Below are 15,245 nucleotides of genomic sequence, written 5' to 3'. Positions count from 1 at the left end.
TTGTACAAGTTGTTAAGTTGTTAATTTGGTAGGCATGCGATTTGGATACATGCCCTAATTAAGATACATAAAATCTAGAGTAGAGTTAGCGATGACTTTGGAAACTAAATATCTCATTGTGCGGATATGAGATGCGGTGCTTTAAGAGCCCTAGTGTTGAAAAACCTTTAATAAGTAAGTTGACTTATGAACGGTAAGCTTTTATGTTGTCTCCTTTAGGATTTATGTGGTTTTTGTACATGGGCAAGGTTGAGACATATGTGTATAAAGTGACCAATTGAGTAAAGTACGAAGTCAAGGACTTAGTCCCTAACCAAGTATTTGAGAGGCTTAGTACTTGGAGGGTAGTCAGTAGTTTAATCTCATAGGTGACTTAGTGATGTAAGTTAATGTCGTGGTAGACTAATACTCAAACTATTCTACCCTTACAGTAGTACTAGACTTCCTAGTTTAAGTAGTGAACCTAAGAAATCAAATTGAGTTGTTATCTAACTTGATTGAGATAGGTCACAATTTGTGATTTAGTAGGGTTTAGTCACTTAAATTGCTCACATTTGTTGTAGGAAATCTCTTTAGTTGATATGTATGACAACACATTAGTTGTTCAAAGTTGTTTGTGTTGATATTGTTGTGATGTTGTAAGATATATTGTTGTAATGTAATGTTGTTATTAATGAATTGTCAGTTGATATATGTTTAGTTATTTTCAATAATGATGAACTGATTATGTTTTATCGTTGAAAGATGCTTATTTTTAATTATATGATTATTCTTTTCACAAGCTTACCCTGTATTTTCCTAGTAGTTGAAATTGTGATGATCATGATTTTTCATGGGAGTTGGACAAGATTAGTAGGATAGTTTGTGCAGTCAATGGTGAGTCATATTGGTGGTGGCTCTATTTTGTTGATGGTTACTTTGATGTAGTCAGGTTGTGTTTAGGTGTTGGCCGACAAAATAGGATCTATCTTGTATTCAATATATAGTGTATTTATATTTATACATGGTATATATATAGTATAGTCCATGATGTTTTTATTTTCAGTAGTTTATCCTTTTGTTCTATACATATATGATTTACATATTGTTTATATAATTATTGCATGATCACACTAGATATGTTGTAAATTATATTTCCACTGTAAAGTAATTGAACTGTAATTAGTATAATGATCTCTCGAATTGTTACAAATGTTGAAACAAATTTAAATTTTAATGAGCATTATTAGTAATTTTAGCTTCTTGTCCTTATTTTTTTATTTATAAATTGAAGGTATTAAAAAGTAGCAACAAAAGAAAGTAACATCCTATTAGAAATATTAAATTATATTAATTCGTTTGAAATGATGTAATATTTATAAAATATTATTAATAATACTTACAATTGTTGACCTTTTCAAAACTTTATTTTTTAAAAAAATTAAAACTTTTAGATTCACTTTTATATCTACTATATTATAAAATAGCGATCGAATGAATGGTATTAGAATAAAATGTTTGAAATTACTTAATTATTAAATTTTAATTAGCGTATATATTTTTTTACAAGAATAATTTTATTATTAAAAAGTTAAAAAATGAAATATAAATTCATAAGTTATATTATTAGAATAATATTTAATAATAAATCATTAAAATTAATTAATCTAGTGGTAAAGAGTTAAAATAATATATAGAAAATTCTAAGTTTAAATCATGTAATCATTTATATAATTATGATAAATAATTATAAAAACAGTATTTTATATATAAAATTTAGCCTAGGACTCAAATTTTTTTGACACAACCTATTAAAAAATCAATAAGAGATGTAAAGTGGTATTGTTCATTTGTTCTTTATATGTAAGGAATCTCTGCTAGTCTACGCAAACAACTCCACGTGATTACAACTTTTCCTAACTGATGAACCTAACAAAAATCATAATCTAACACATTTCACCTATATAAGCCACCAGCGGAAAATATCTCATGCATAGAAAAGACGTTGTTCCAAGCATTAACTCACTTGTCGTGGTTAACATTAATTCTTCACGTTCTCTGACGTCAACACTAATCCATTGCCTCTAAAATATGCAAAATTAATACAACAAATGTTTGGCTACAGATCTTACCAAGGAAACATCACATGATTCACATCCGTGGTGCAAAATAAAATTATAAAGTTGCTATAATTCCTTTTTTTTATAATATTTTTAAAAATAAGATTTAGACAAGATGCCCCTATATGTGAAGACAGTGTTAAACACGATTTTTTTTATAAATATTTTTAGTAATATTAGGTATTATCTATTTTATTTTAACAGAAATTTATATAAAAAGATAATATAAAATTGGCTAAAACCCTATTTTAGTCTCTTATAATTTTTTTTTGTTTCAATTTAGTCCCTCATTAATTTTTGGTCTCAATTTGGTCCCAAACTAATTAATTAGTTTCAATTTAGTCCTAAATTAATTAATTGGTTTTAATGTGGGACTTTCCGTCCAAATTGCTTTAACGGTGTTAACTTTTGGCCACGTGGACGCCACGTAGATGCATACATGGCATCCACGTGGATAAATTTTTTTTTTTTAAAACACCTGGACCCAGAACGGCCCGTTCTGAAACCGGAACGAGCCGTTCTGGGTGCACTTTTGGTGTGTTAATTTTGCATCCGGAACGTCCCGTTCCAAGTGCAAAATTAACACACCCAAAATGCACCAGAACGGCCCGTTCCAGTTTCAGAACGGGCCGTTCCGGTTTTATTTTATTTTTTATATATAAAATATTAATAATTTTATAAAATAATAAAAATATATATTATTAATTATATTTTAATTGTTATTATATCCAATAAAATAAATATATTAATATTTTTTTTATATTTTATTTTATTATGTTTATCTTATTAATTTTTATCATTTTATTCCTTTAATCTTAAATAAGTTGCAAAAAATTATAAAGTGATATTCCTTTTATCTTATTAATTATTATATTTTTTAATAAAATTAATTAAGAATATTTGTTTAATTGCATTTTTTATCCCTCAAGTATTACAATTGTGCAGTTTTGTGATCTCCAAGATTTTAATTGCATAATTTTAGTCCTTAAAGAATTGCAATTGCGCGATTTTGGTCCTTCAATTTTTAATTGAACAATTTTAGTCCCTCAAATATCATAATAGTATAATTTTTGTTTGTCCCATTAAAAATTAATAATTTTAATATATATATATATAATGTTTTAAAATTAAATAATTATTTATCTATTCAAATTAACGTATATTATAATTTTCGATATTATATCAATAATATTATTAATATATTTATAGATAAACTAATAATTTGATAAATATAACTTGTTATATATTAATATACTTTTACAAAAATATAAGTATATTAATTAGAAATATATATTTGATCTTATATATTTATATTTTTGTAAAAGTATATTAATATATATTAAGTTATATTTATCAAATTATTAGTTTATTTATAAAAAGGGTAAAAATATTATTGATATTAATTTATCAGTAATATTAAAATATTAATTAAGTAAAGAATATTTTATTCACAGTTCTGGAACGGCTCGTTCTGATTTCAGAACGGCCCGTGTTGAAAGCAGAACGGCCCGTTCTGATTTTAGAACGGCCCGTTCTGCTTCACTGGTGGTGTTTTAATTTTGCAACCAGAACGACCCGTTCCGGTTTCAGAACGGGCCGTTCCGGGTCCAGGTGTATTAAAAAGAATTTTCTCATCCACGTGGATGCTACGTATGTATCTACGTGACATCCACATGGCCAAAAGTTAACTCCGTTTAAATAATTTGGACGGAAGTCCCACATTGAAACTAATTAATTAATTTAGGACTAAATTGAAACTAATTAATTGATTTGGGACCAATTTGAGACCAAAAATTAATGAAAGACTAAATTGAAATAAAAAAAGATTATAAGGGACCAAAATAGAGTTTTAGCCTATAAAATTTAAGAGTAATCGATTCCAAATGATAACTATTTTTTACAAAAGAATTCTAACTATTAAGTGTCACCCTCAAAGTTGCAATAATTCTAGATAAAGAATACAACATTTTGGAACTATTAAAAATATTAACTTTTTTTATGATTGAATGAATACTTTATATGGGCTTGCAATAATATTGCGATACAAAAAATAATTTAAAAAGACGAAAAGTATATAGTAAAAATGTAGTTTGATCATGTGTGGTCCCGTTCTTAGTATATCGCACAAAAGATACAAAGAAAAAGTTGATTCTTTGCGATGATGAGTATTTAGTTTTTAATGTGTTGCTTGCGTTGCTAGTTATTGACTTTGTTTATTCCAAAAAGAAATTTGAAAAAAAATAATAAAGAAAGAAAATAAAAATGTGGTACTGTAACAGTTTCCCACTCAATGAAGGCACCCACTGGAGAGAGAAGACGTGGCACGTTTTCATTCGTGTATCAGTTTTTGTATTGACTATATTTATGGGTTCGCTCTTACAAAATCGAGGTCTCATCATGCACGTTTATTTATTGATTATTTTTTATTAAAAACTTTAGAATAAATTAAAACATTCATATAGAGCATCTTTGATACTAATTATTATAAGTGATTTATTAAAAAAATTATTTATTTTCGATGAGATCTACAATGCCATATTATTTTTAAATAATCACGTTACATTTTTATAAATTTTGTTCTAATAATAAAATTTTATAAGCAATTTACACTTGTATAATTTTTTTATTTACACTTTATTTTTTATAACTTAAAACATTAATATAATTATTAGAATTAAATATTAATTTAATTAAACATAATAAATAATATTTTAACATATAAAAAATTAATACTAAAATAGTATAAAAAAATATTAAATATCAAAAGCAAATAAATTACATAATTATACGAAATATATAACAATGATGGATAACTAATTTTTGATTTGTGGATGATGAAGAGTTGATGATGCACGGTATTTTTTTATTTATTTGTGAGAGTGATTTGTGTTCTTTGTTATTTGTTGAAAAGTTAAGACTATTTTTTTTTAATTCATAAGTAACATTGTTTATTAGTTTTAAACAATTTGACATGTCATCATACTCTAGTGAGAATTGCTACTAAGCATTGGTGTTTATCAATAAGATACACCATGTAACACAATGATTTTTGTTAGTGTTTATTGATTTTATTAATTTAGTTATTTTAATTGTTGTAAAATTCTAAGAATTAAGAATTTTTTTAGTTTAGTTATTTAGTAATCGTTTTGAGTTGAGGTCGAAGTTAACCAAGTTTAGGAGAAGATATATAAGGTTTTCCTTAAGACTTGAACTTCATAAGTTTATTTCTTAAGAGACTCGGAGAGAAGTTAGAGTGAGAATCTCTAGAGCCAAAATTACTTCCTTCTTTTAATTTCACAAGAGTGTTATAGAGCTTTCCCCAAAGTGAGACCAAGAAACCATGTATAGATTCAAAGCATTTGGAGTTGAGAATCGAAGTTGTTGTGGGTACAGAGTGAGCTCAAGAGACTCTATTTTCTTCTTCTTCTTCTTCTTCCTCCTCCTCCTCTTCCTCCTCATTTTTTTTTTGGGAATTGAGGTAAGGAAAACTTGTGGGTTGTTAATGGAAGTATTATGCATACTAATTTCTATTTGAATCCATCTAGAAAATTGTTGTTTTATTGATTTGACAAGTGGTTTCTTGTTTTTTGGGTGTTGGTGTTTTGGAGAAGAATTGGTGAATTTGATTTATGTATTAATTGCATGTTGCATTTCTTGATGAAATTGAGTTGAGTAGGTTGTACTTGTGAGGAATTACTCGTTACATGTTTATTTTGAGTTGATTTTTAGGTGGAATGAGCTAGATCCCATTTCTACCAAGTGCCAAAATTGCCATCGTGTCGAGCGCAACTTCATAGCGCCCAACATGATGTAGGTCAGAGGCTCACTGTCTTACTAACATTGAGCATGAGATTGGTAGCACCAGGTGTGAGTGAGTTAGAGGGGAGTTTTCTGATTTGGTCACACCAGGTGTGAGTTAAGGGGCACCAACATGATTATCCTTAGAGTTCTTTGACTTGGTGATCTCAAACCTAGGTTGAATGACTCCAAGCATGATTAAGGTAGTAGCTCTCAGCCTAGACGACATTGAGCGCTAGTTTTGTGGCAACGGGCGTAGTGTAGTCAAAGTCTCCTTATATAATTCACATCAAGCACAAGTGGTATGGTGTCGGATGTGGGCGAGCCAAAAGCTCTTTGCCTCACCAACATCGAGTGTAGGTTGAATTACGCTGAGTATGGTTCTATTGAAGAAAAAATATAACTTCATTGGTTTTTTTAAAGGTTGAAGCTTAATGACGGATAACTTGTTGAGGAATTAATATGGATAATTATGTATTGATTTTGATTGTTATATTATGATGTCTAAGTTAATTGCAATTTAAGATTTTATGAAGTAGAGTGCTATCTTGATAAAATGATTTGTATATTGTTGAAAGAAGTTGTGTTGTGAAATGTTTGAAACATATAGTTGTATTGGGTTGATTAACTTATGTAGAGGAGAGGTTTCATTTTAAAAAGATGAAAATCTCATTGTGAGGATATGTGTTGTGGTACTATGATAGTCCAGTTTTTGAAAAACCCTCATTGAGTATAATTGTCACTTGTAATGGAGTGTTAAGTCTTGTTTAGATCTTGCTTGGGGTAAGGTTGAGTCATACTGGTTTGGAAGTGACCAACTTAGTAAGGCACAAGGTTAAGGGTCAAAATCCTAACTAAGTATTAGAAGGGACACAATATTTGAAGGGTAGTCGACAAACTAATTCTATATAGGCAATTAGTTATGCATGTTGAAGCCATGGTAGACTTACACCTAAGTTGTTCTATCCTTGACAAGAATATTGGACTTTCCTAGCCTAAGTGATGGAATCTAAGAAATCATATTGTGTTATGAATTGATAACCAAATTCATTGTTGATTTAACAAGTCCAAAAAAATTGCATTGTTAAGTTGACTTAGTAGGGTCAAACCACTTAGACTACTCACTTGTTTTGTGAGAGATCTCTTAGTTGAAATATTTGACAATGCATTGTGTTGTTGTGTTACAGTGTTATTATAAGTTGAAATGTTGTTAAGTGGTATTGTGTTGAAAATTGATATATATTGTTATGTTGGAGTGTTGCTTAAGTTGTTGTGATGTTAAGTAGTTATACTATGAGTTAATGTTGTTCGATCACTTGTGTTGTAAAGTTGAATATTTATATACCTATGTTGTATGTTGATGTGTTTTGTTGGACATTTAGTCATCTCTATGTCAAAATGTTATATTGCATAGTGTTGAAATGATATTATTGATAGTATAGTTGTATTTTACTTCTTTATTATCTTTTTTTTTTTAAGCTTGCCCTTGCATTTTTCCTTATTGTTAGACTATGATGATTACATTTATATGAGAATAGGATATGAATAGGTTGGAAGACGAGGAAGTTTTTAAGAGCCATGTTGGAGATGATGATGTTGTTTGGGCTACTCTAATGTAATTGGTTTATAGTAGTTGCTTAACAACAACCTAGATTTATGTTTTAGTCTAGATTATTACATATATGTATATGTATAGTTTTCAATTATAGTCCCATTGATAGATTTATATTATGATTTCAATTGATAAGTTTAATACACACACACACATTACTATATGTATATTTAGGGACTGTTTGAATGGTAAATCCTAGGAAGTTAAGTTTCTATTTTTCGCTACTTATATTTTAAGTTGTAAAGTATAGAGACTTGACAAGTTGTTACATGTCACAAACATTCTTCATTGGAGATGCCGCATAGTAAATTAAAAACTTTATGGTGATAAGAATTTTCATTAAAACATTAAAAATTATAAATGTTTTCAAAAATTTTAATTTTGATAATGTTATTAATTTAATTAATATTCTGTAAAAAAAATTATTTTTTTCTTGTTGTAACACTGTGAATTTTATTAATAATTGTTGATTGTAGTAATTTAATTGTTGATTTTATTAATTTAATTGTTGATGTTTTTAGTTCTTTAGTAGTTGTAAAACTCTAAGAGTTAAGAAATTCTTATGAGTATAGTGTCTAGTAATTGTTTTGAGTCAAAGTCAAAATTGACTAAGTTTCAAAAAAGGTATATAAGGTTTTCCTTAAGATTTGAATTCCATAAGTTCATTTTTTAAGAAACTTAGAGAGAGGTAAGAAATAAAAGTTATGGAGTCATAAGAGAACCATCTTTACTTCCAAATTCACGGATTTCTCCCATCCTTCCCCTAAGCATATATTGAGTAGCTGTGTAAAGATTCAAAGCTTTTAGAATAGAGGATCAGAGACTTGAATTCATCATCCAAAGTTCTTAGAGGATCCTGTTTTTCCTTTCTTCTACCTCTTTTCTAGACAATTTGAGGTAAGGGAAGCTCTTGGATGTTCTTTGTTGAATTGTCGCTTGAATTATACATGTTTATGGTTGTGTTGTTGTTGATTCAAGAAGTAGTTTCTTATTCTTGGGGTTTTGGTGTTTTGGAGAAGAATTGGTGAATTTGAATTATGTAGTGATTATGTTGTATATCTTGATGAAACTGAGTTGAGTAGGTCGTCGTTGTGTAGAATTACTTATTATTGCATGTTGGTTGTGGCTAATTTTCAGATGGTTTGGAGCAAAAATGTGATTTTACCAAGTGCATAATTAACCATCATGTCAGGTGCAACTTCATAACATCGGTTGTGATACAGGCTAAAGACTCTCTACCTCAATGGCATCGTGCATGACATTGGTAGTGTTGGATGTGAGTTAAAAGAGAACTATTTGACTTGGTCAAACTAGGTATGGTTGAGGGGATTTTGGCTTGGTCGCCTTGAGAGTTCTCTAGCATGATGACATTAGACCCTAGTTAAGTGACCTCAAATATGATCAAGGTAGTAGCTTTTCGCCTAGATAACACCAAGTGCATGTTGAATGACACTAGGCGTTAGTCAAGCAAAGACTCTCTGTCTAAATATAGTCAAATTTAGGTATACCTATGTCAGGCGTTATTATCACAAGAGCTCTCTATCTTATCCACACTAGGTACACTAGGTGTAGGTGATTTTGCACCGGGCATGGACGAGCTAGAGACTCTCTACCTCAATGATACCAAGCAAAGGAAGAATGACATCAGACATGAGTTACTAAATGAAAACTTGTTTAATTGACTAAGTGTTGAACATGTGATTAATAGGTTGATTACTCACATGATTTGTGTTGATATATGATTATAGTTCATTTTGCATTGATTTGAAATAATGTATAATGATATTTAAGTTGCTTAAAGTTGTAAGTTGATTATGAATGGAAGCTGAACTATAGTATAGTCATATGTAATGTAATGGTAAAATTAGTTGTGTTGTGAATGCTTGTAACACAAAATTGAGTTGTGTTGATTTACTTAAAACTAGAGAAAATATGTTATTTTAAAAAATGAATATCCTTTTTTGAGGATATGACATTATGATGCTCAACGAATCCAATTTTTGAAAGCTTTTATTAAATATTGTTATAGTTATCTCTTTAAATGGAGTATTAATTCTGAAAAAATGGTAGGAGATTTTTTGAATAGTATGTTTTCTAATTTTTAAGTAAACATTAAATATCAGTATTATTCTGTCGATAAATAAATAAATATCAGCATTAATATGTATTTCATGTATTACATTATAATTTAAATGAATATAAATAATTAAAATTTTTTAAACTGGTTTAAAAAAAAAAAAACATTAATAACAAGATATTTTTATATGTCAATCAAAAGGAGCGGATCCCTCGGTGCTTTAACAATACGCTCCAAGCACTCGCGTCGCGTGAATCGCGAGGAGGAGGCAAAAATCTTTTTAAATTTGTTCGATTCAAGTGTGGACTCAGGGCCTATTATTAATTGAGGAGCAACCATCTATTATTTCTATGTATCTTTCCTTCTAAGTTGTAACTCTCCTTATTTTTATCAAATAGCTTAAAAATAAAATAAAGAAGAAAAATATATGACATATGATAGTGAAAATAAGAAGGTTTGAAAAAATATAAAATGATATAAAGAGATACTCTTATAATTAATTATTTAAAGGAAAAATATTTCAAATAAAAAATAATAACTTATAAATAAAGTTATTTTCAAAATTTATTTCAAATAATTTATCAAATCAATCTCTATATGTATATATTATTTTGTAGGATAATATGTTCATGGACTTTTCTGAAAATAGGATTCGTAGTATTTTTTATTTATTTAAAATTTTCCATCTTATTTAATTTTTATATATCATAATTATTTATAAATAAAATATTAATATTTGAAAATAATTTATCAATAAAAAAATAATTTTTTATAATAAAAATAATTTATTATAAATCTAAAATATAATATTTATTTATTAAAAAAATAATTATATATAATAAATATTACATGTCTATTGGTAATGGTTAAAATATTAGTTAAAGTAAAAATTAGTAAAATAAAAGAAGTTATTATTATTATTTTTCATGAAAGTAAGTTATCTGGTAATAATTAGTGTGGGCGATTGGTGTTGTGCGCGTGAAACAAGTGAGGGAATTGTTGGGGCATGTGGATTGGGCCAGCCAATTCCCCATTCAATGGATACTTTTCTCTTCTCTAATACATCTTCTTTCCATTCTAACTAAACTCTCCTCACTCTCACCTCACCTATCTAGTATCTACCAACCCCTGTTACAATTTCTTCCCCTTTTTCTCCATTTTTTCTAAACGTTAAGTTATGAATCCTATATCTATTTATTAATAATTAATAATTAATAATTAATAATTAATAATTAATAATTAAAGAAATCAGTAATTCAGCAAGCCTTACGGATATTTGCTACCTAATCACAATCGATTATTTCAATTATTATTAAATTAATTTAATTTAATATAATGTAATCTAATCCAACCCCTGCCTGGCCCCTATCTGTCTTTATAAGGTCCACGTTCACTGCACCTTTTCTCCACTCTCACCCTTCTCTTCTCTTCTCTTCTCTTCTCTCAAACAAAATGGCTTCTATTACATCAACAAACATGGCCATGCTGCTGCTGTTGGCGCTCTTCGCGCTTTCATCGGCCTCGGACATGTCCATAATCTCGTACGACAAGGGCCACGCCGACAAGGGCAGGTGGCGGAGCGACGAGGAAGTGATGTCGTTGTACGAGCAGTGGGTGATGAAGCACGGCAAGGCCTACAACGCCCTCGGGGAGAAGGAGAAGAGGTTCCAGGTCTTCAAGGACAACCTCCGCTTCATCGATCTCCACAACTCCGCTAACCGAACCTACCGCCTCGGACTCAACCGCTTCGCGGATCTCACCAACCAAGAGTACCGTGCCCGCTATTTGGGAGTTAAGATCGACCCCAACCGGAGGATGCTCAAGGGCAGGACCCCGAGCAACCGTTACGCGCCACGTGTCGGGGACAAGCTACCTGATAGCGTTGATTGGAGGAAGGAAGGTGCTGTTGTACCAATTAAAGATCAAGGAAGCTGTGGTAACTACTATCACTCTCTCTTTACTCTTCGCTCTTACGCACTTTTTTTATCCCCCATTTTTCTTTTCTATTATACACAAAGTTTAATTCTTTACCTCTTTTTCAATTAATCTCGGTCGATTTATTTTTATTTTGTTTTTTAAATTATTTTTTAGAGTTTATCTGCGATTTATTGATTACTGTTGCTTAATCATCTACTTGATCTATTCATATCTGAAGAAAAAAAATCTGTAAAATAAGAGCCCCTAGTTTCCCCCCTTTTCGATAAAAAAAAGGGTAAAAAGTTAAATCCTTTATATTTTCTTTTAATTAATCATCGTCGATCATTTTTAGTTTTTTTTTTGGATGAATTTTGTGTTTATTATTGTTAGTAAATTACGGGTTTTATCTGTGATTAATGGCTTTGCTGTTGGTTGACCATCCACATGATGTGTCAATATCTGGGAAAAAATATCTAGAATAAATTTTAATGTTTTATTTTTTTATTTTGGTGCTGGGAAAAGTGGTTGTGTTTCTTAGATTTGAAACTTCTATGCGAGGCTTTCATTTTGAGAACCTCTAACCCCGTCTTTGTCTCTACGATTATATTGTAGAATAAGGATTACAAAAGTAGCATGATGTTGATATATCATATATGATATCTCTTCCGGTTAACGTTATCAGGATTCTGGGTTTGGTCGAATATAGTTGAGAAAATACCTAGATATTTAAATGGTTTGCGCCTATGTGGACACATCTTATTCAGATTCTTCGGGAACCATGAATGCTTAACGTACCAAACACTACTGTGATTCGTTGGACTTGTTTACCTTTTTTTTTAAAAAACCTTTTGTTGTTTAAGAATAATAAATAATCTTTATTTCTGAACCTAAGTAAACAGGCAATGATAAAATATTTCCTTTAGTCTAGGATGAACTGAGTCTTGGATTTCTACAGAGCAAGCAGTAGAATAGTTCATCGGTTTTTATAGTTGTATTCTTACAATTTTAATGAGTCTGTGGCAGTGATCTGAGTATAAAGAACCTATATTTGTTATTCTATTTCAAAAATTTGTTTAATGTTTGATTTTGTTTTTGGAATGAAGGGAGCTGTTGGGCATTCTCTGCAATTTCTGCGGTGGAAGGAATAAATAAGATTGTAACAGGCGATCTGATTTCATTATCAGAACAAGAGTTGGTGGATTGTGATATATCATATAATCAAGGATGTAATGGAGGACTTATGGACTACGCCTTTGACTTCATCATCAATAATGGAGGGATCGACTCTGAAGAGGATTACCCTTACGAAGGTGTTGATGGTAGATGTGACAATTACAGGGTTAGTAACCAAGTCCTGAATCCTGATTATTTGATGATAAAAATACTCATCACTCTAATTTTTGTATTCATGTTTTTATTTTTGTTATTTTCCTTGTTTGCAGAAAAATGCTAAAGTTGTTACTATTGATAGCTACGAAGATGTTCCTGCCTACGATGAGATAGCCTTGAAAAAGGCTGTTGCAAATCAGCCCGTGGCAGTAGCTATTGAAGGAGGGGGCAGGGAATTTCAATTATATGTATCTGTAAGTTTCTTAATTAATTTTATTCATGAACTAGAAAAAGAAAGGCGTGGCTATTGCATAGTAGTAGAATGGGAAGATTCAAAATTATCAAAGCATATATTATATCTAATAGTCCTTTGTGAATTTCTTATATCATGTTTTGAGCATTGTTTCATCCCCTAAACGTGGGGCTTAGATTACCTAAATGGAATTGGGAGTGTGCATAAATCAATTATATTTTTGATGCTTCAACTCATAAGCAAGTTTGAGTTGAAGTAAAAGAAAATGTAGTTTTTGCATCGAGTTAAAATCCACTTGTTTTATAACTCAATTTTAATGAAGATTCATTTTTGCAAAACTAAGAGCAAATTTGCAACTGCTCACTCAAGTAAGCTAATTGGCCCATTATTCAATTTTTTTATCTTTTTCATTTGTTCTCATTGTTATCATTTAAAGCTGATAAAAATCAATATATCATATGTTCATTAATCATGTATGTGATAATTGGTTTAACTCTGGCTAATTGGCAATATCATACAAATCATTCTCTACAGTGTATTTAATTTGTATTGACATAAGTTTCTTATTAGTATATTTAATCTCTTGTCAGGGTGTATTTACCGGTAGATGTGGAACAGCATTAGATCATGGTGTCGTGGCTGTTGGATATGGTACAGATAAGGGTAAAGATTATTGGATCGTAAGGAATTCATGGGGTCCTAGCTGGGGAGAGGATGGGTATGTCAGATTAGAGAGAAACCTGGTTTCAGCTAGATCAGGCAAGTGTGGAATTGCAATTGAGCCATCTTATCCCATTAAGAAAGGTCCAAATCCCCCTAATCCCGGACCATCACCCCCTTCACCCGTGAGCCCACCAAATGTTTGTGACAATTACTATAGCTGTGCCGATAGTGCCACTTGTTGCTGTATTTTCCCATATGGAAATTACTGCTTCGAGTGGGGTTGCTGCCCTCTTGAAGGTGCTACCTGCTGTGAAGACAACTACAGTTGCTGCCCTCATGATTATCCAGTCTGTGACATTTATCGTGGTGTTTGTCTGAAGGTATGGCTAAGACTATCTAATATTTTCCATCTGGTTGCATTTTAAACTTAAACTGAATTTTAAGGTGGAACTAATCATTGTCTACTATTTTAGATTTTTGTGGTTTGATTAAGTCCATTTGTGTAGTTCTTTTCATACTCAAATGATTATGAGTCTGTTTGGATATAAGTTTAAAAATGTTTTTGAGAGTTTTATATTAGAAAATACTCTTTATTTTTAGTAGAATAATTTTCAAAATCGTTTTAACTTGTATTCAAATAGACTCTATATAGAGCAAATTATGCTTAGAACTTGTTTGGTTACAAACTTAAAAGTACTTTTGAAAGGTTTTTTTCTAATGAAAATAAAGATTTCTTAGTAATTGTCCAAATAGTGAAGGAGTAGAAGATGGAGAGACATGGACAGAAATTTTATGGAACTTAAGGGGTGTCGGTGTAATTCAGTCATGATTTTATAAATTGTTTTCTCTGTTATTGATTTGAATTTTCTGTGGATGACAGAGTAAGAACAATCCAATTGGAGTGAAGGCATTGAGGCGTACTCCAGCTAAACCCCATTGGGCCTTTGGAGATACTAACAAGGTCAGCAGTGCTTAAGCAGTTAAAGGGAATGTGTACGTGCAGAAGGAGCCGATGCTGAAGTAAAGGGAAGATGAAGGACTGAAACACTATCCGATACACTTCTCCTTTAACTTTCTCATATGCTGCACATAACTTACAGTTCATTGCCATTTTATTAAGATGCAAACATAAGTATTCTGCATCAAATTTCAGTCAGACATTGGCTTTGTACATAGGGTTATATTATTTATGGACTGTATTTGTATTCAAATTCCAAATGGCGAACTTATTTGGTTGCTGTTAGTTTCCAACTTCTGTAGATTATTCTATAATGCAGCAATGCTTGGATTTATCCCATATTCAAATGCTATTTTAGTTACAATGTGGAGTACAACGGACCCCTTCCTTATGCTTTTTTGTTGCAATGCATTCTGTGTTCAGTTTAGCTGCTTAAGTTGTGAGGATTTTTCGATTGGTGGAATTGATACAGTAACAAATAGAGTGGGCTAAAGCGATAATTTAAGTAGGACATGCGAGTTTTAGAGTTGATTTCATGC

At 30.4% G+C, this 15,245-nt stretch overlaps 1 protein-coding gene across 1 annotated transcript; it reads left to right on the top strand.

The window, feature by feature from the left end:
* Positions 1-10,986: 10,986 nt before the first annotated feature.
* On the top strand, positions 10,987-15,070 carry LOC109814201 (cysteine proteinase mucunain). Its single transcript, XM_020378570.3, has 5 exons — positions 10,987-11,522; positions 12,607-12,842; positions 12,946-13,086; positions 13,676-14,128; positions 14,629-15,070. The coding sequence occupies exons 1-5, from the start codon at positions 11,039-11,041 to the stop codon at positions 14,722-14,724; spliced, it is 1,410 nt and encodes a 469-aa protein (XP_020234159.1). The 5' UTR covers positions 10,987-11,038; the 3' UTR covers positions 14,725-15,070.
* Positions 15,071-15,245: the final 175 nt, after the last annotated feature.

This window comes from Cajanus cajan, chromosome 9, assembly GCF_000230855.2.
Source record: "Cajanus cajan strain Asha chromosome 9, NIPB_CcT2T_4, whole genome shotgun sequence".
NCBI classification, from domain to species: Eukaryota; Viridiplantae; Streptophyta; class Magnoliopsida; order Fabales; family Fabaceae; genus Cajanus; species Cajanus cajan.
This window is presented reverse-complemented; position numbering and strand designations above follow the sequence as displayed.